This window comes from Halyomorpha halys, unplaced genomic scaffold (assembly GCF_000696795.3).
Source record: "Halyomorpha halys isolate HHAL.00 unplaced genomic scaffold, Hhal_1.1 Scaffold1494.1, whole genome shotgun sequence".
Taxonomy (NCBI): Eukaryota; Metazoa; Arthropoda; class Insecta; order Hemiptera; family Pentatomidae; genus Halyomorpha; species Halyomorpha halys.
This window is the reverse complement of record NW_027110725.1, coordinates 10,247-32,073: the sequence shown is the minus strand read 5'-3', so window position 1 is coordinate 32,073 and position 21,827 is coordinate 10,247. Positions and strand designations below refer to the sequence as shown.

The window sequence follows — 21,827 nt, the reverse complement described above, 5'->3', positions numbered from 1 at the left end:
TTGACTTCTAATTTGTATTTTTAAAAATTAATAATCATTACAAAAAAATATATATTGCAAAATAATGTAAAGGAATAAGGGCATAGAATATAGCAATGATAATAAGTAGGTTTATTCACTGATCATAAAAATAATAAATATTTCATTCTCTTCTATTATTAATAAATAACTATTATTACTAGAAACATTACTTTTCTAGTTGAAGGAAAAGAACAATTTTTTACTTTTCAGATTCAGTTTGGACCAATTATTCTTTGTGAAATGAAAAAAATACAGGTTTTTCATTTGAAAAAAAAAAAATTTAGAAAAAAGTACCTCAGTTTTTCAATGTTCTTTACCTTGCCTGGTTAATTATTGGATATATTTACAAATGTGTACAAATAAAGTGTTTTTCTCCTTAATTGAAATGGTCATTCAACTGCTTCATACAGACTGTTTAAAATTGATTTGTGTAATTTCTTTATATTTGCATTGATTTCTTGAGCAGTAGGGTAACGGTTTTTCAGATTTATTTTTTCATTGACTAGGATTAAGTTCATCACAGGAAGTTTGATTGAGAGATATATCTCTGGATAATTATATAGCTTAACAGTTGTCTCTAAGAACTTTTATAAAACTTTTCCATTCATTTATCATCTTTCACTTATTCTACTAATCACTTGTTCCAAACTGTTTTTATGTGGACTAAACTCTAGTTTTCAATTGGGTATTCTTTTTTTTAGGTTATACAATTTTTTACTTTAATACCTGTTGCAGTAATAATGTAACAAAGCACTAATCTGAAAATCCACATTAATGTACACTTATGTTTTAGCTACTTATATTATTTTAAAGTTCTTTGTTTTTAGGGCTGGAAGGAAAATCCTGTTCTTTTTGATTCAGTTTTTAATCGAAGTATGATTACATTTTCATGGGGTAGTCCTGACATTGTACCCATGTTTAGTAAAGGTAACTATTCGATATCATTTATTATGTTTTACATGGAAGTTTAATACCAATAATGGTTTTAAATAGAAAAAATAGTTTGTAGTTGTTTATTTTTATTGCCCTTTGGTCATTCCAGTTTAAATTTTTGATTAAAACCTGTGAATAGTGTTTAGATTATTTTTTTACTTTTTCTTAAATGTTTTGTAAGTACTTGATTGCTCCACTTTGTTAAATATGTTACTTTCTACATTCGCCGAAAATTACTAGAAAATTTAACAGTATGTTAAATTTTAAATATTTTTAGGAACTAGGGAAATTGCTCATAAAATATTAAGATTGATGGAGATAGTTCTTTAAAAAAGTTTGCTACATATTCATTTTATAAATTTAAGAATTATTGCATCAGTTTTGAAAGAAATACTCAGTTGTTGACCAGGGTTGTGCAGTTGAAAGCAAACAAATACTCCTTTGTAGTGGATATCACCTTTTAACAGCTGCACTTATCACTACCGCTCATCACATATTATCAATATTCAATTTGAAAAAAGTACATTGTAGTGCTTTGAGATTTGATTTGACCCTGTTTATGCTGCATAAGTTAACTTGTGAGCTGCTTTATGTAGCCCTGCTCTTGCACCCTTGGATTACTGTTGTCAGACCAATGGGTCATTTTCAACAGGGCCCACCACTGATTGACCACTGAGTTTGGAGGTTTTCACTGCTAACGTTCAACTCTTCTTTACTTTCAAACCCAATAGTAGGAATTCAACAGTGTACTGCACGATGGTTAGAACCATGACCATGACCCCTAATATGAGTTTCATTTTAAATATTGTTTATATTAGAAATATATTGCTTATTTTTAATGAAAAGCTGATATTTTAATTAAAAATCAACTTTTTGAAGTAAAATTTTTGAGGTCCATCTGAGCATGGAAAAATGTGTGGAGATTCAAACAGCTTAGTGGTCTAACAGAGTTTGCTTATTACAATATTATGTTTATTATATATCAGTAGTTTGAAACTCATAGAAGTCTGCAGACCATTAATCTTGAAATTGAGCCGTTTGCGGCCACTCCCTCACAAATACCAGAAAAATAGGTAGCTTAGAAATGTATTTTGAGGCACTTTTAATGCTTTGCTACCAACTCCAAGGACCTGAGTTCGAATCCAACTGTGACAGATAATTATTTATTCTGTTACTGTAGCCATAAGTCAACCCTGTGGATTTGGGTGCCGTCCGGGTTTAGTCAGCCTCTTAAATTGGGTCCCCTTAATTGGGGAAAATCTGATGATCGAGCGTAATTCTGACCAAATTACCATCTTGTATAACTGTGGGCTAGTAACAGTACTTACTTCCTTACAAAGTACTGCTCCCCTGACCCTTCATGGGTTGTAGTGGTATAGATTTATTTTTATATATATTTTTATACACCCTCCTATTTTAGTCTTAATTAAATGATAATATTTTATTTAATTTATCAATTTTCAATAATAATTAACTTATAAATTGTTTAACATTTATGACTCATTCATCTAGAAGTATTTTGGTCTATGAAGGGTAAAACAGTTTTATTGTTAATTATTTCATTTAAACATATTTTTACTGGAGGAGGCATATTAATTAATAAAACAACTCTCATAATTAATATTTCTTGATAAATGTTCCTTGGAACAGAACTAGAATAATGAGATAAAATATAGTATATGAAACATTTATTAAACAATAAACAAGTCAACTGAAAAAAATCAACCAAAGTAAACCCTTATAATGATATCTATTAATAAACACTTTCATTAATATTTATTTAGTATCTCTTTTATATAAAATGGAGTAAATTTATTACAGTATTTACTGATTATAAATTAGTACATTTTATGATTTTACGTTAAGGCTCAAACGTTTATAAATAACTGATTTTATCAGTTATCTTTATGAATATTGATTATCCCCAATGTTCAATTAATATATATATTGGCCATTACTAGATTCTCTACACATTAGTTAACTATTAATTGTTATTTCAGTTTATAATTCAAAATATATTTTTAGAATCCTAATATTCTTTCAATTTTTAAAGTATAATTGCTGTTTATATGCAATTTTGACCTGCAACCGCTTTAGGAGGTCTTATGATGTCTTCTGGAAGGGAAGATGGGGTGAAGTTTTGTCTGTTTGGCTCCCCAAACAGCAGAGGAGACATGTATCTCCCTCAAAAGACTTTTTGAAATGTCTCTCCATCTTTAATATTTGGGGACAGTGAATTATTTTCTTCGCACTTCAATTATTTTGGTTCTTTTTTCTATAAGGAACTATTAAAATGTTCATTATGATTGACTGTTGAATGTTTAACAGATATTTGTTAACTCAATTTTATTTTCAATCATTGGAGGACAAGGTCTGTGATTATTCTTTTAGATTTTGAATACCTTCCTACTCTCTGGAGTTATATCATATATTCCTTTATCCTACTATAACAGTTTAAATGGACACAAATTTTACTTATAACTATTTATATTATCCTTATCATGTTATGGCTAATGTATATTTATTGTTATTATTACATTGACAATGACCATTCAGTTGGGCTTTATCATAATATATGTATATCAATAATCTGTTATCTTTAATATCTTCTTGTTCCAGTTGTTTAATTTATGCTCATTATTTAATTTCTTCATTTAAGCATAATGTGATGCGTTTATATTTCATATGAAAAATAGAAAAAGAAGACGATTTAAAGGAAACATTCTATATTTATGAAATATTGTGTCATACATACACACACACATAAACATAAATATATTTATATTAACTAAATCTTGTGTAACACACTTAGGTGTCATAACATTCCATGATATTTTTTTTTATATCAGGGAAACATTGTTCCTTTCTATTGAAAATTGTTCTTCTTTTTTATTTTGCAGTTAATAGTTTTGGCAAGTATTTGACTATATGACTATAACTTCTAATCATGTTTTTGTTATTTCAAAAATTAAATATGAATTGTATAATAATGTTGAATCATTCTTTTATAAATTTGATTTTCAGGCCCCAAAGCAGAGCATATTAACTACTTCACGTATTCATCAGGAATGGAAGACATGTCTGGTAAAAATCACTCTGCTTCACATTTAGACTCGTGGGTTTTGGATAATTTTAAACAGTTTATTCAGTATAATATGAGTTCCTATAATATCAAGGAAAAATCCAAAGTCATATTTTTTTTCCATTTATTAGGAACAGATGTTGCTGGACATGCCAATAAGCCCTATACATTGTAAGTTCATCAATCCTAAAATAGGCTCATGATTAAAATTTGTTCACTAATCTTAAATTTGTACCTGGGACCTAGTGTTCACTTTATCTTATGTTGGCCACATGTATGTAAGCAATTTAAAAAAGGACCTTTCTTTGTATGAGCACTACTTTAAGGGGGAAAAGCATTATCCCCTTTATATAGCATAAACTTGCAAATTGCACAAGCATAACATGTGTGCATTTTAGTTACTACTATTGACATCTACAAATAATCTCCCATCTCAGATTTCTGAGTTTTGTTGTTTATTGTTTGTATTGCTATTTAGTCTATCATTTTTCAAGTTTTGGCTGTTGTTTTTTTAACAATATTTTGTGATAGTTTTGTTATTTATTGTATTTCTGGTAGCAGTTTTGTAGTTTATTATGTATTTTAACAAGCAAACTTAAAGAACTTTTTATTGATTGCTTTGAGTGTGAAAAATAAAGCCTAAAGCCCTTATATTCCATAACTCCTTAATAGGTTTTCAATATCTAAATTCACATTCCTAAACTGTCCTGTATGTGGTGTTATCTATATTGTGGAGGATACTGTTAATTTTTCTCTTTTATTCTTTTTATTTGAAGAAGTTTGATTTTATATGTAATTTACAGCTCTTTTTCTCAAAATATTTTTGTTTTAAATTTATTTCATTTTACGGCAACTATGCATCAACTTATTAAAATCTCTAGTATTAAAATTAGACATAATAAATTGGTTAATGTTAAATCACTTTTAGTTACTTTATCAACACAATACATAAGTGAGTTAAACGTTTGCGAGCACAAAGACTAAAAAAGAGAAATGACCAACTCGGTTGTTACTCAAAGTCTGAAGTTTATTCAGAGAACTATGGTGACTGCGTTATGTTCTCTGATTGTGATCACCCTGAATGGGCCCTTGTATCTCTGCTGCTCTTTTCCACAGTTTGTTCCTACTTTTCGGTATACCACCTTCCCAATTTTAATTTGGCCCATGAAATCACAGACACTGAGGTTTTGCCTTGCCACCCGTTTTTGCTTCTCTCTCTCTCTCCTGTCCCTAACTTTAGCTGACACCTTCCGTCGTGCCTTATTATTAACAGCAATAGTGTCCTCTCCTGTCCTGTATCGTGATAGTTCCTGCGACATCCACGTAATCTAAAAACAACCTTGAACAGAACAAACCCTGTGACAAAATGTATCGAGTGGTTGTGAGTGATGATTGCCCTTTCCATCACCTCGTCCGGCTGAAATCCCTTCTCCAACTGATACACTCATAGGTGGTCATTAAGAGTACTGTGGAGGCGTTCTATCCCACCTCTACCCATTCCATTTGGGTGACCTGAAGTATTGAAGTGCCACACTACCTCCAAGACTTTCATCTCTGCTCTAAATCCCACATTGTTAAACTCATCTGTAGTCAGTTGATAGATTCTTTCTGGAACATTGTAATAGTGGAACCACGTTTGCAGAGCCTTGAATACTACTTCCATCAATTTTTTTTTCACTGAGTATGCTATTGCTAATTTACTGAATACATCTAGTACCATGACCTATTTGTGCCCTTTTCAAGTGAACGAGTCCATCAGTAAGTGGCGCTTCTGCAGTGGACATTTCTTCCTGTATTGCCTGTGGTGGGTGCCGGTCATATTTGGTGCTTAGGCATACTTCACAATTACCTACGGTGTTTTGGATGGTGTGCTTCATTTCCCACCAAAACTATCGCTGGTGCAGCGCCTAGAGTTTCATTAAGCCCCCTATGATTCGTCTTGCCCTGGCGATAGGCGAGCATCACCTCTTTTTGGGCGTTCTGGTTCCCAGAGAGTCTCCACTATCATCATGCACTATATAAATGTCCGGTCTATACTGATTCTTTCCTCCCACCAGTGACACTGAATCTTGTCCCAAAAAACTGCATTGCCAATATACAAGCGGTGGGTCTGTAGCACTTTAGATACCTCTTAATGCTCTGCAAATCTGGTCTTCTTTGACATCCGGTGAGGACCAGATGGTTGAGGCACTACAGCTGCCGTATTTTCCGTTCTCCATTTTCACTAACCTTGAAGTCTTGGTTTCCTAGATGATCTGGCAGTGTTTGTTGTTAATGATCTTGTCTTACTCTTCCATTTTTGTGGGTCTATTTGCAGTGGAGTCTTCGTCTTCGGATGTGTCTACCCTGTTCTCGGTGTCCAGCATTTCATGTTCTTCATCTTCTTCTCCCCCCGGGTCCACTCTCTTAGGAACTGTCTCCCACTTCCAGATGGTTCTCCTTGCTTATCCTCGATTGCATTAATCATTAATACCCTTGAAAGCCAGTCCACAACCACGTTGTACTGGCAGATCTCCTTCCATCTGCTGATCTGTGCAGATGTCTTCTTCAGTTTACCAACGCACTGCAACGGTCTGTGATCGGTGTGTACCTGAAAACATCTCCTAAAAATATATGGCCAAAAGTGTTCCACCACCCACACGATTCTCAGCAACTCTTGTTCCAGGGCGCTGTAGTGGGTCTCCACATCGGTGTGACTTTGACTTGCGTGTGTTATGGGTCACTCTCCTTCTTCATATTCCTGAGATAACACCACCCCAAGAGCCTATTCACTTGCATTGTTGTGAGGGTAAATTTCTTCTTGAAATTGGGGAAAGCCTGAACCGGTTCCCTCTATAGCTTCTCTATGCACTTCTGGACGTTGTTCTCCATCTGAGGTGTTATCTTTATTGTATTGCCTTTCTTCAATATATTGTTTAGGGGTACAAAATATTCTGCCCATGAAGGTATGAACCTTCAGTATTAGTTCAGCACTCCTAGCAATCGTCATGCTGATTTCATGTTTTTGGGTACCGCCATCCTTTGCTGGGCGGACACCTTCTGTATGTCTGGTCTCACGCCGTCTTTGGAGATAGAGTGCTCCGAAAAATTAATGTGGTTCTGCCCTAACACCCAATTCTCTTTGGATAACTTTTGGCCAAATTCCCTCATGAGCTGGAACCCACTCCTTAGATGGTCCACATGGTCCTCTACCGATTTGCTGAACACCAGTACGTTGTCCTGTATACTTGGCAAACTGCCTCGTCCAGTCCTCTCAGAAACTCATCCATCAGTCTCTGTTGGTCCATCTCGATTTGATGGTACCCCGCCTTTAAGTGGAGTGTACTGAAAATTTTCAATATGCCTAATCTGTGCCAAATGTCCTCGAATCTCTGGATTGGGTACTTCTCATCAATTGTGTTCTTGTTCAGTCTGCGGTATTCGATGACTATATGGTACTTTTCCGTGCTATCCCCTGTTGTACCCTTCTTTCGTTCCACCCACATAGGACTATTATATGGCGGGGTGCTGTCATCTAGGGTAATAAATTTACAGTTACACCTCTTGACCTGGGATATTCTCTCACCACTGTTCAACATCTCCAATACTCCTAGCCACATGATCATACTCAAGCTCCCATTGTCCACCAGGCAGTTTACGCCTCCCTTCATTTGTATTATAGGCACGCCACCATGCTTCTCTCGTACATTGTAATTCCACAATGTGTAGCCACCCCACTGCAAGCATCCTCAAATTTTGCGTACCTTCCCTCTTCTTGGCCCTCGTCTCTGTGCTCCTCTGTTACTGGCTCTGCTTCCGTTTCTGGGTTCCTGAGTATCTTCTTCCGTCTCTGATACTCCTGATGCTTCTGAAGATTCGCTGGAAATTCACCTCCATTGTCTCCCCCTGGCCTGCATCTCTTCTTTTAAACAGATAAGGGACACCGCCTCGCGATATACCCCTCATTGCCACATTTGAAGCATCTCGTATGCAGGCAGTGCACCACTAAATGCCCAACCTTTTCTGTGGCACTTGTGGTCCTCCCGCCGACCACTGGCATTCTGGTTTCATATATGTGTAAGAAATAGATTCCAGGAAATAATAGCTAATTGAAAATAAAGCTTTTGATGAATTCAAATAAATATTTTTATAACATTTTTACATTATTATAATTATAGAAAATTAACAAAAAGAATCCTTTGCAGTTTTCTTTTTGTTAGTTTTCTTGCAAAAAACCACAAGAATATTGAAAACAGTTTGGCAGCATAAGAGTGTGAAAGGAAATAAAGCTCCTACATTCAGATTGAACATGTTAATAGAATGGACAGTCTTTTTAAGCTGAATTCAGAAAAAGAAACTGAAGTCCAAAAAGAAGGTTTTAACATCAAACTTCCAGAATAAACATTTTTCGAAAACAGACACATATTTTTCCCCTAAAAATCATGAAGTTGGATGATCTCAAGTAGGAAGCATCAAACCCTAATGTGGGAAATAAACAATGTCTAAAGATTTATTTTTTATTTATTTTGTTTGTATTTTATTTTTTAACTTAGTTTAATGATTACCTACATTCTATGATAAGAAAAATGTTCCTTATGTTACCTTATATACTTTATTTGATTCTAGTTACAATTCTAATTACAACTATTAAATATGAACTCTATAGTCTTTTGCTCAAACTAGACCAGATTTTTATGTAACTTATCTATATAAACTAGTTTGAATGTGATGAATTTTAACCAAAAAATTATTGTGGTGACTTCAGATAAAAGCTGAGGGCTGTTCATGTCAATTCTTTAATGTTTTCTTTGTAAATTTGTATTTTTTTAGACTATTTCAATAATTGGTACATTTCACCTATCAATAACTGGTGAAAATAGGTGCGTAAGGTTTATTGTCATTAAATCAAAGCCATGATTTATTTATTGGATGATTCAAGGTGGATTTAAATATTGGATAGTTGATCGATATTAAAATTACAAAATAAAATGAATTGGTCAAAAATCACTGTACTGTACTGCAAAAAAATTCAAGATCTTCCACTCATGTGTCAATAACTGGTGCACTTCTCCTATTTTGAATTTGCCATTAGTGGGAAAAGTAAGGATCCTGCTTTAAATCTGCCGAAGGCAATACAATTATACTTATTATTGTTAATCCTATATTATGTAGCTCTAATAATTCTTATTCATTATAAAATGATGTAAAGAAATATTTGATCCTGAATTCATCTTATCACCTGGAGCTAATGAGAAAAAGACCATGTGTTTGTTCATTTCTGCCTTGAATCATTGATTTTTTTAAATTTATTTTTTTTAAATTTATGAGAAACTCAGACTTTGATATATTTTCTATGCTTCAATTTTTGTTATTATCATCTACATATCATATATGCTTTACTGTTTTCTAACAAACCTGTTAACATTTAGAGGAAAATTGTTAATAAAAAATATTCTTCTTTTATCTATTCTAGGGAATATGAAAATACCATCAAAAATATGGATAGGGTGGTGAAAGAACTTTATTTAACGATTGAACAGCTATTTAATGATAATCATACCACATATTTGTTTACATCTGATCATGGTATGACTAATTGGGGTAAGTATTGTCATTTTTGTAAATCCTTAAAATGTCAACAACGTTAAAAACATAGAAATGATCATTATTGCATGTATATAACACTATTTATGCCTCAAGACCATTTATGTGCTGTAGGTAAGTTTTGTGATTTACCAAACACTTTGTTTTGCTTTTTTTATCTAGGTATATTACATTATTACGTTGCTCGATTTGAAATCAAATATCCCTAAATTGTTAGAACAGCTTATACTTCGTATTTATACTGAGTACGGCATTACTTTTTAAATATTATTATCAACATCCAATTTACATTGAATCAAAATATAAAATAAAATGAACAAAAAAATTACATTGTTACCTCCCACCTGACAGATAACCTATAAATGTGCTCCTTTACAAAGTGCTCTTATGAATAGTTCTGACAAATGGGTGTGAAACCTGTATGATGACTAAGACTAACAAGAGAAATCTTCTAGTTTTTAAAACGAAAGTACTTTGAAAGATACATGGCCCAGTCAAGGAAAATGTAGTATAAACAATCAGGCAAAACCTCTATAAGGAATCAGATGTGGTAATGCATATGCAGATAGCAAGACTCAGATGGGCTGGCCTCATTTGAGGGATGCAGGAAACTTTAACTCCAAAACATCTGTTAGAACCTGATGAAAATAAAAAAGTGTGAAGATTGAAGCTAAGATGGATTGAGTGACAATGCCAGAACTCTTGGAATCAGGAACTGGTGAGTTGCTCTCTGGGTGCTTCTTTGGCTAAGGACAGGGAAGAGTACTAGTTAATTCTTGAGGCAACCAATATCCAATAATGGATTTTAGTGCTCAGGATGATGAATAGTTAAAAAAAATAAATTCTAAAACCTAAAAATTATGTTATTCACATTTAAGGTACTTTTTACCAGCACAATGCTTAACTGATTGCTATATCAGTTTTTTACTTATATTATGTTAAAGTTCTCGACTGGGATAGATGAGCAAAATTACTATTATGTTGCTAACATTTCAGAACAATGGTTATGTGTAGAAGCTTAAAATGTTACTATTGAATAACAATGGTATGTTATTGTTAATTTGATTGGATTAAATTGAAATTTGGTATAAAATAATAATACTTATACACCAAAATTTATAAAAATGTTTATCTTATATTGAAAACAATGAATGTATTTCACCTGTTTTCATAAACTACACTAGTGTACAATATATGTTTATATGTTGTGGAGGTAAGATAGATAAGATACTAATCCAGTGGTTGGCAAATTTTATGGCAGCTAATTTTACCATTAAAGGTGCCAGAAAAAGTTATAAGAGCCGTAGTTATATGTGTTTTGAGAAATAATGTTTTTAATGTAAATATATCTTTAAAGAGGCATATGTGGCTTTAACCCTTAGCTAAATCAGGTGTGTTTGTCTGGTGGACAGCTGGCCTACCTACACATTGGAAAATTTTTTAATTTATTTGTGTACATATGCGTCTTTCGGTGGCATTACAGTGAATGCCTGGTACTCGTTCTAAATATATAATCACATTAAATAGAAGTCTGCTAAGGGAGTTGCTGGCAATTGCTCGCACATTCGTGTTCATTAAGTTTGATTTTTATTTATTAACAGGTTCACATGGTGCAGGATCTAAGATAGAAACTGAAACACCTATTATTGCATGGGGTGCAGGGATCAAAGAGCCTCTAATATCCAATCTTAGTGAAGGTTTGACCCCTGATCATTGGAAGTTAACACATCTATTTAGAAATGATATAAATCAAGCTGACATAGCAGTCTTAATGTCAATTTTATTAGGAGTTCCAATACCAGTTCATTCAGTTGTAAGCTAATCATATTTCACATTTAATTATCAAACCTCTGCTTCTGTAAATTGAATTGTATTTATATTTGCTTACAGGGTACTCTTCCATTGAATTTCCTCAATTTATCTGCTCAAGACAGAGCTAAGGCTTACGTTTTAAATGCAAAGCAACTTATCTCCCAACTAATAGCGAAAGAATATCAAGTGAAAAGTCAGCTAGCAGATCGCTTTTTTTGTCCTTTTCCAGATACAATTAATAGTAATTATGAAGAAGTAATATATAATATAGAAAAAGCAATGAACAGTTCTGATTTCTCCACAGCTGTATGTATAATTATATTATAACATACTTGAAATTAAAATACATTTTATTGAAAGAATTAATTTTTAATTTAAAAATAAGTAAATGTTGATGAAATAAAAAATCTTAAATAAAAGTAAATTTTTAAGTTATATTTATTGATGACTAATTGCCACAAGCATATTATTGATATTTGTTACCCAATCAATGAGTCTCTAGAGTGGTTTTTGTTTTTCTTCTTTTTTATTTATCAGTTTCCCAATATTTTTTAACTTGTTAAAAGTTGCCTTTCCCAAGAATACAAATTAAAATACAAATGATTTATATTAGAACAATAAAGACAAATAAATTTGAAGTGCACCAATTTTTAAAAGTTTTTATTCCATTTATTAGCCCAGTAAGCAAGCAATTTACTGTTTTGCAGAGAACCTCATGTTTTTGTCATATTAGTGTTAATACCTAGTGTTAATAAACTAGCAATAGAGGAGACAGAAGTTTTAATTATACACTCAGACATATTTTCCATTAATTATACATTCAGATATATTCCACATTTTAATTGCTACTTGTGTATTTAAATTTTAAAAGTTTAATGTAATTTTGAATTATATGAGTAAAAGTTTCCATCCATTGGGGTTAAAACATATGCAAACTGCAGTTAAGACTTAGAAGAAGGCTTAGTGAGTATATTAGTTATATTATCTGTTCATTAATGTTTGAAATTATTTGAAGTTTTTAAAATCATTAGAACTCTGATCACTGCTCACTATGTTAGTTTCATGATAAAATAAATTAATCCAAATTTTTTTTTATGCTTTTTACTTTTAGTTTATCAGATAACAAAAAGTAACTAACTTATTGTATTCTTGCCATGAAAATAGTATTGTTTTTCTATCTTTTATAAAAAATGGGGAACGATAATGCCCATTGTTCGGGTTGTCCTGTTTTGTAATTTTGTCTCAACCATTCTTCTGTCAAATTTATGATTAGTACAGGCACCACTTTTGGAGGTGTGGTACATAAGTATTAAAAGGCCTCAGACAAAGAATTTTCAGGATTCAGTTCATAGTTAGGAAAGAAATGAATTAACAGGAGGATCAAATATAGCAGAGAATCAGCCTTCCAACCACATATGATCTGAAATTTTTAAAAGTATTCACCTTAAATCCCCAATTGATTGTAACCAGGGCTTTGTAACTCTGAAGGGAATGCACCTTGTCTTGTGGGAGGAATGCAGGTTCTAGTGGATTCGCTATAAACACTTGCATAGGATAGATTTAGCCAAATGGTATTCATCCTTGGTTACACATATAGGAATTTAAGGAAGAAGGAAGACTCAAAGGAGATTTCAGAAACCACAGCAGTAGCAAAATAGTGGTAGAAAATTTAGGTATTGGATACCAGGTAGCAGCATCGGACAGGTGTGGCTATAACAACTCTAGCAGTAAGTTACAGTTTAATCAGGGACCAATTGGAAGCAGCAGGCTGCTACACTCCTTTTTGGTCACCTTGGTTGAAATGAATTTTCATGTGAACAGTCTTTTTTACTGCTTTAATAATCAATTCTCTCTAAATAAACTATTTAGGTTTTCATGGTGGTATTGCATTTCCTAAAATCCTATTATGTTTTCAGTGATTTTTTAAAAATTTATTTATTTTTATGATGAAATAATTCTGATTTTAATTTAAACATTTAAGATTCATATTAAGAATATTTTTCAGGTTTATATATTTTTTGAGTTGGTCAATTGCACCTTATATTTTTTTATTTGTTGCCTCAATTGATTAAAAAATTAATATTTTAGTAAGTGGTGATTATTTTTAGGAGAATTTTACTCACTATCTAATAACATCATCACTTGCTGGTCTTGACTATTACCACACCTATTTTCAAAGTTTTTTACTGGCTTGTACAGTATTATCATTCCTAGGCCTTGGAGCAATAATAATAGCAGAAGTTATGTTGTCCTACAGTAGTTTTGGAGTTACTGGTAGGTATCATATTTAGTTTTCAACTTTAGTAAAATAATTAAATAGTATAATTTAATTTGTTGAATGAATTTACAGTTAAAAGAAATTAATTTTGTCCATTAGGTTTCATTCATAACTTTATTAAATTTGTAAAAAAAAAGTAATCAACTCTTATTGTGTATTGATTTCACTGTAAAATCAACTTTATTAGATAATATTTCTTTGTATGGATATTTCTAAATCCTAGTAGACTTGATTTTTTAGTGATATATTACTGCTCAAGAAGTTACTTTGTTTTAATTTGAGTAGCTGTTATTGAAATAACAGGAAGAAAACATCGTAATGAAAACTGATTATTATTAAAGGATGCCCTGTTATTGAGTCACAATCACTGTTTCATTAAATAATAAAGTCTCATTCCTAACATTGCAATATTTTGAATTATTATTTTCTAAAACTAATTATTGTTTACAAAACTAAATTTTACTTGTTTATAATGATACAGTATGAGCTGAAAGGAAATATTGAGATAATTTTTTAAAAAACTTAAGAGGAGGAGAATGGAAAGATTAATTTAATGAAGGGATTACCAACATTTTTGTAACATAGGCCACATATAAGGGTTCCCTATATCGCAGATCAACTGTTACTCCCGCTATATCATATCAACTTCATGATAATTGTGCCCGTTATTTATAACAAATATATATCACCTTCATAATAATTTGTATTTTCATTACTTATATCAAACATACTAGGTCTAAATTATAAGAATACAAATTTAAAGACCTATTGTTCAGCCACATGCCAATCCTAAAACCTCAGTATGTCATCTTGTGGCAAGCATGTCTTGTGTATAAATACTTTTTATAATATGTCTATGATGTTTGGTTGAAAATTTGTAATCCTAGTGTTTTGTTAGGAAGTGCTGCTTCTTGAAAAACGGTTGTATAAGAAGGTGATTTGTTAATGATTACACTCAAATAGCAGATTTTTCCCCAGTTAAGGGTACCCACTTTAGGAGGCAGAGTGGACCCTGGAGGGCTCCTCAATCCCTCTGGGTTGACTCATAGCTTCAGTAATAGAAGAAATAATTATAACACCGCCAAATTCAAACCCTGGAGTTAGTAGCATAGTGCCTTATTACTCACTGAGCCACTCCACTCCTTTAGACCTTTTGTAGTCAAGGGCATTGAGATACCATCTTTAACAATATTGTTACTGCAACAGTGCCGGTTCAAATCTAGCCTGTTTTATTTTGGGGAGGAGGTGGCTTAGTGGGTAAGGCACTGTGCTACTAACTCCAAGGACCCAGGTTAGAATCCAGCTGTGGCAGATAATTATTTATTCTGTTACTGTAGTCGTGAGTCAACACTGTGGGTTTAGGGAGCCCTTTATGGTCCATCCAGACTCGTAGTGGGTACCCTTAATTGGAGAAAAAATTAGTGTTTGAGTGTGAAATGACCTTCCACCTCCGTTGCTTAAGAAACATTACTTCCTTATAAAGTAATGAACCCCTGACCCTTCAAGGGTTGTAGCAGTACAGATTTTCATTTTTATCATATTTGGTTACGTCGTAACATATTTTGTATTTTAATAACTTAAATTGTGAGAATTTCCTATTGATCTGGGGATCAATCAGTGTGATATAAAAAACAGATAAATACATTTTTATTCAAAGCAGATATTTCAGCCTAACTATATGCGGACTAAATTAATATGCAAAAACTAATATAATACTTCTCTGGTACTCAATATTAATACTTGATGATTTTGTATTCAGACAAAATCTCAAATTCAAATTCCAGATCACAGGAACTATTTCCCACTAAAGCAAAACAAAAAGATAAATACAGTGCTTGTGGAACTGGAGATGTCTTTTATTGATATATTTTGTTAGATGTATAGCATTGATAATCAAATTAAAAGAATATTTTGAGTATTCATTTTTTCTTAACTAATGAATTTCTTTTTCTATTACAGAATCAGAACAAAAATTATCAGATATGATGAAATATGTTTTGAATATGACTTCCTTATTCCTCATTTCATCTTATCTTGCATTGTTATTAGGTAATTCATCTAAAAATATTTTAGTTTTTTATTAGAATTTTTCAATATTGATTCCTAAAATTGTTAATATTTGTTCGTTAAATGGTTAATTAAAATAAAAGTTGTAACCTTTTTTTCAGAAAAAAATAATAGGAATTTTTTATGATAACAATTTACTTAATACTTTTAATAAAGTTTACTAGTTTTTATGCAAATTTATTACCACAATATAGTTTTAAGGATAATTATTTCTACAAAAATAATGTGATATATGTTTTTAGCTAATGCTATGCCAAGACGTTTCATAATTTATATAGTCTTACCTTTTTCTTTGTGGTACTGGGCACTTTTTAAGTATTCCTGGATTTTATCACACCTTGATGTATTCAGAAGACCAATTATTATCAGAATACTATTGTACATATTGGGTTTAAAATTACTTGTAAGTATTTTTTTTTTTTAACTTCTCAATGATGTGGTAATTTCATATTTTTTTATTCATTTAAGATAGAATTGTTGTTAACTTAGTCATGATTCATTAATATAACTATTTTGTTATTATTAAAAACTATTGATAAAAATTACTGTCTAAGTTGTAAGTGGTTTAGCTGTGTATAGTTAACTTGTAAAAGATGGTTTACTTAGTTGAAATGATGATATAAAATTGGTTTTTCTGCAGAAATTGGGATATTATTTTCTACCTATGGACAAAAAAAAACATTGGATGAGCTGATATAAGTAGGTTATTTGTCTCTTTATGATTCTCTAGCTTGGAACTGGATCCTTTTGCACTGGGAGAAGAGCATGTTGGTATCGATTCAAAATTTAATTTTTCTGTGGGTCTCCAGGGCGTACAAGATGATGTCCCATGAGGCGGTGTAAGAACTAGCAGAATGCTAGAGGTTATTTTACCTGATGGAGCTAAGGCATCCTTAACAACTTCATATCTGGAGGGTGCCGGTTTGATTTTGACCTGGGCGGGTTGCCTTTTATTTTGTGTCGGTTCCACAAAATTAAAACTCTTCCCACCTTCCGCACTATGGTTAAAATAGGTTTGTTACCTTTTGGATAACTTTCAAGCTAGAGAGTCGGATCAGTCGACTTACTAGAGTTATGATGCTACCCCATGAAGTCTTATGAAACCATTCATTAGTCTGTATAGTCTCATCTCAAACTTAAAATGTTTGTAACTAGGTGTGTCAAATGTACATTGAAAACAATTTTGTTTATAAAAAAAAGAAAGAAGAAAAAACTTAAATTTTTAAGAAACTAAAAGTATTAGTTTACATGATTTAGTACAGTAATTAAACAAAATAATTGTAATCATTGGTAAATATCTTCCTATTGCCTAGATCTATTATTATTATAAATCCATTAGAAAAATTAAGAACTATAAAAAAAAAAATAGAAAAATTTCATATAGAAATGAATTTTCAGCTGGTGGGATGGTGGTGGTGTGGAACACTCTGTTCCCTTTAAACCAGTATTAGGCCATTTTTGCTGCCATCCAAAAATTTCCTTAACTCAACCAATAACATAACCAGTATTGTAAAAAAATCACTAAAGTACGGGAAAAATTACCTCTTTTTATGGGGTTCCGGGACAGTGATGAGTAAAAAAACAGGACTGTCCTGGAAAATATGGGTACAAATACAGTATAGTGATTAATATGGACCATAACTACCTCAGATAAGCCAATCCTATGATAAAACAGATCAACAGTACCTAATAGAGGATCAGGAAAATATAATCAACTTACCAAAGCAACTATATCACTACATATGTCATATTAAACACAACAGGACCACAATATTTAAAATATAAAAATAATACATTTCCTACTGTTGGTGCAAAGCCTAAATATTTGCTGACTTTGCCGTCTCATCTTGTGGTTTTCTATTCTTTTTTCCATGCCGAAACGAGAAGACCTTACTGACTTCAGCAATTAAAAATACAATATGATCGTTAAAAACTAGAAAGTAGTTGCTACCTCAAATCTGCATCCATAATTCTCAGAAATTTTCAAATATGGCACTTTGAAATTGCACAAAAAATATGTGTACATACTTTGGATCACTTAAATTTAATTTTTTTACAAAGTCAAGTCCTTGATTGCTGCATATCACAGTCATTGCTACTTAAGGATATCAACTGGTGATATATCTTATTGTTCTATGAAGAGCAGTAGCTTTTCTAGATAGAGCTCAATCCTTCAGTAGGACATATTCTGGATTCCAGTCCTACCTTGTGTGATGTGTCGTGTTTACTGTCATTTAGATTATTTTTTTTTTCCTTGTGAAAATTTAATCCTGGAATGTGATTTTTATGAACACTGCTGGCACAGTGGGTTATGTCACATTCCTGGGCCCTGTTTCATAATGAAAGCTAATAATATTAGTTCATAGTACAAGTGTAGAAACTAGTGTGGCAATAATACTAATACTTATTTTTTTCATGATAGGGATGACTATTAGTGATATTACAGGAATTAAAAAGTTCTAAAGTACAAGTTACTATTGTACAAATCTGTGTATTTGAATTAAGATAAATCTACAAGACTAATAGTATTAGTTTGTACTTTATTATGAAACAGGGCCCAGATATCCAAAACTTTATAAAAAAAAATTTAAATCAACTTTAAATTCTGTTTTACAGAACTTATATTTCTTTATTAGACAAAATTACATTTTATAAATGAAACAAGTATAACTAACATTTTAGAAGTAAGTTTTATGCTTCTTGATTAAAGACTGCTTGCTGATTATCAGTAAATTTACCTCATTAGCAGAGGACATAATGCATAAGACGCATGGTTCGAGTAATACCCTTATGATGAGTCTCTATTGCTTTGTTTCCTTCTTACATCTTGTGCGAAGGGCTTTATAACATTTTAGTAATATAATGATTAAAGTGCACAAGTTTTTTATGTACAAAAATGTAAGTAGAGGATTTTTCTTTTATCCTTTTCTGTTAGTGAAGATTAGGATGGAGATTTTAGAAAAAAAGCCTGAGAAGGGAAAATGTATAAACAGTAACTGCAACACTGATTATCATATGGTATTTTCTCTTCCTAGTGCATACTTCGCTCTCTTAGTGAGAAGGATTTTCAATAATACCAAGAGGGAGAGGTTTTAGAAAATGATTATAATTGGATTAGTGGAGAACCATATAGTTTATTTACATGTTTAACTTGCTATCTGTTGAGTTTAAGAATCTACATCCCTATTCATAATTCTAGATAAATATTTCAATTTATGTTTCAACCATTATTTAGTTTGTGTATATATATATATTTTTATTTAATTTTTTTTTTTTATAGGTTCTTTCATTTTATCAAAGATGGGTACTATCATTAACCCTGTTAGGACTTTGTATCTGGCCTGAAATTGACTATAACCTTTTAGACACTCCAAGAAAATACAAACTAATTTGGTGTTTAAGTTGTATGGGACTATCAATTTTTCCCCTGTTACCAATTGTAGGGGGAGAAGAACAACTATTTTTCAAGTATGTTTCATAGTTATAGTTATGTTGCGTGGTTAGTTTATAATAATAGACTTTATGTACATATATGTGATTGTAATATTATATTTCATGTCTTCAGCTCTTAGATAATTATCTTTTAATTGAATTTAAATATTTTGATTATGAATTAATAGTTTAAAAAATCGACTGATGAAAGTTTTATGTTATGAATGTAATATCTGTGAAATTGATATTCTCTATTTAGTTTTATTAAAACTAATTTGTTTATATTGTTTTTCAGAATTTTTACAGGATGTGCATGGATTTTAGTAGAGTATATGTTATTTCAAAGTCCAGCTTTCAAATATTTTGGTCTCAGTATTAATGTAGTTTCCATAACGCAATTATGTTTTACACCTCTGCTGCTTTGGAATATTCATATCATAACTGCTAGCTTCAAAAATGGAGAAGGTTTACCTCTAGTTAATCAGTGCATATCATATTTTTTATTAGGTAAGTTTTATCATATTTTAGTTTTTATTAAATTTTACTACTTTTCATTTATACTGGGTCACCCACCTAACCTCTACAATGTTTATTTGAATTTTAATGGCTCTGAAGTTCATAAATGAAACATAAGATTCAGATGATGGGAAATGGATAAATATTTAGTACTTATACTTTGAATGTTTATATATAAGATTCTGGGACTATTCTTGCCATTTTCCTCGTCCAGGTTGAGCCGCTGTGTCAGTGGGCAATTATGGTGGAGACCATGGTTTTTTGCCTGGTAAGCATAAAAAGGTCTCTCTCATTCAGATGCTGCCCTACAAGTCCTGTATCTATTGCGGTAGAAGGGGCAGCCAGGTTCTGGCTTGCATGCCACAATAGATAATGCTAGGGAGCCGTACTGTCGCTGGCATCTTCAATGTCTATAATGCATGAGGCTAAGGGGGCATTAATAAATAAGACCCCTGCTGCAGAATTTATATAAAACAAAGTATCAAAAAGATTGGATATGTTTAAATCCAATAGCTTCAGTACTTGGTAATGATATGCTGCTTCTTAGCCAATGGTTGGTTATTTAAAGAAGTGTTGTGACCAAACTGCTGAACTCCCATGTTTTTTCTCCAACCTATTAAAGAGCCTGTTACTTTATAAATGCTGGGATGGTTTTCCTTCCCCACAGTTGATCCATAGCAGATGTTTATATAAATTTCCTACCTCTATCAGCCATGAACCCAAATGTGGGACTTGAGAGTTTAGTATCCATTAAAGTAGTTCACTCCTGTAGTTAAGAATAAAATTTTGAATCAAACCTTGGTAGATAAGTAGATAAATAAGTAAAAAGAATCAGTTCCTAAGGTTAAGAAGTACCTCTTTCTTCATTGCTTCTCAGCCTTGATAATAACCTACAATGTAGTGTGAAAGTAGATGAAACAAAATAATGAAATGTATGTATTATTCACCATTCATAATCCCTGGCAAATCTTCTGAATTAACACATAGTCTGTGTACCATACCCCTCATCAGGTAATTTCTGAGATCATTATGTTTGAATTATGGTTGTAGATTTAAGGTAGCAGCTAATTTCTAATTTTGATATTGAAATTTCAAACTCATATTAGTTTAATCAATGAAAGTAATGCATTGAGTTTAAGTTGTTCTTCATAATTGATTTTATTTTATTTTTTATGTTTAATTAATAAAGTTCTCTTGTATTAAGTTAATATTGTTTGTAATTGATGTTTCATTACAATTCTGATGTAAATTATTAATTGAAAATAACTTTTTAGTGCTTTATCTTGGCCTTATGTATTATGGACCTAAAAAAGTGATATCTCGATTTAATACCTTGAGTTATTCTGTGGGTTTGATATTTTTGATGTTTTCTTCATCTTATGAAGCGATGTTTCCATTATTACTGGCTGCTAATCTCCTATGTTGGATATTGTTTGAAAGAATGATAAAGGTAAGTTTTTTTAAAAAAAATTCTGACATGAAAATATTGTGGCCATAAAAGGCTTGTTGTTCACTGTCTTAAGCCCGGGCCAATAGCCTTAATAAGCCTCCATACACTTAAGAGATAGAATGGCTTCTACAGTTTTGGATTTATGATAAATTTATGCCCAAAACTCTGGAACGTTTTGGTGTGTCTCAAAGCATTACTATATTGTATGGAATGTCATCCTCCTGCCTAAAGAATCATCTGATTAGTGATTAAACTAATTTCAAATTAAAAAAAAAAATTATAAAACTTGCAGTGACCTTATCAAACATTTCTAGGAAACATTGTTCATTTGTAATATAATTTACTCTTTTTACTATAGAAACTGTTTAGGAACAGCCTACAGTGGAGCTGTTTCCTCATGTCATGCCAGTAGCATCTGGATCTGTTTAGCATTAAGCTGCCTTGATTTTGATTTAGCTCAGGCCTATGTAGCCATGGGCTCGAATGTTCGCATAATACTTTCATAACTACATATATTGTAGTGATATTTTGTATACAAAAACAAACAACATACTTCCTGGTTTAAATGTTTATGAATAGTACTTGGGAGCTGATTTGTATAATCCTCTCTCTCTCTCTCTCTCTCTCTCTCTCTCTCTCTCTATATATATATA

At 31.8% G+C, this 21,827-nt stretch overlaps 1 protein-coding gene across 1 annotated transcript in view; it reads left to right on the top strand.

Annotated features, from left to right (window-relative positions):
- Positions 1–21,827, top strand: part of PIG-N (Phosphatidylinositol glycan anchor biosynthesis class N) — a 31,085-nt gene that overhangs the window by 1,686 nt on the left and 7,572 nt on the right. The window contains exons 3-13 of the mRNA XM_014435033.2: positions 849–948; positions 3,979–4,207; positions 9,489–9,616; positions 11,221–11,432; positions 11,510–11,737; positions 13,540–13,705; positions 15,669–15,758; positions 16,019–16,179; positions 19,057–19,244; positions 19,504–19,715; positions 20,999–21,174. Coding sequence (XP_014290519.1) covers positions 849–948; positions 3,979–4,207; positions 9,489–9,616; positions 11,221–11,432; positions 11,510–11,737; positions 13,540–13,705; positions 15,669–15,758; positions 16,019–16,179; positions 19,057–19,244; positions 19,504–19,715; positions 20,999–21,174 — 1,890 coding nt within the window. The remainder of the gene's footprint in view (positions 1–848; positions 949–3,978; positions 4,208–9,488; positions 9,617–11,220; positions 11,433–11,509; positions 11,738–13,539; positions 13,706–15,668; positions 15,759–16,018; positions 16,180–19,056; positions 19,245–19,503; positions 19,716–20,998; positions 21,175–21,827) is intronic.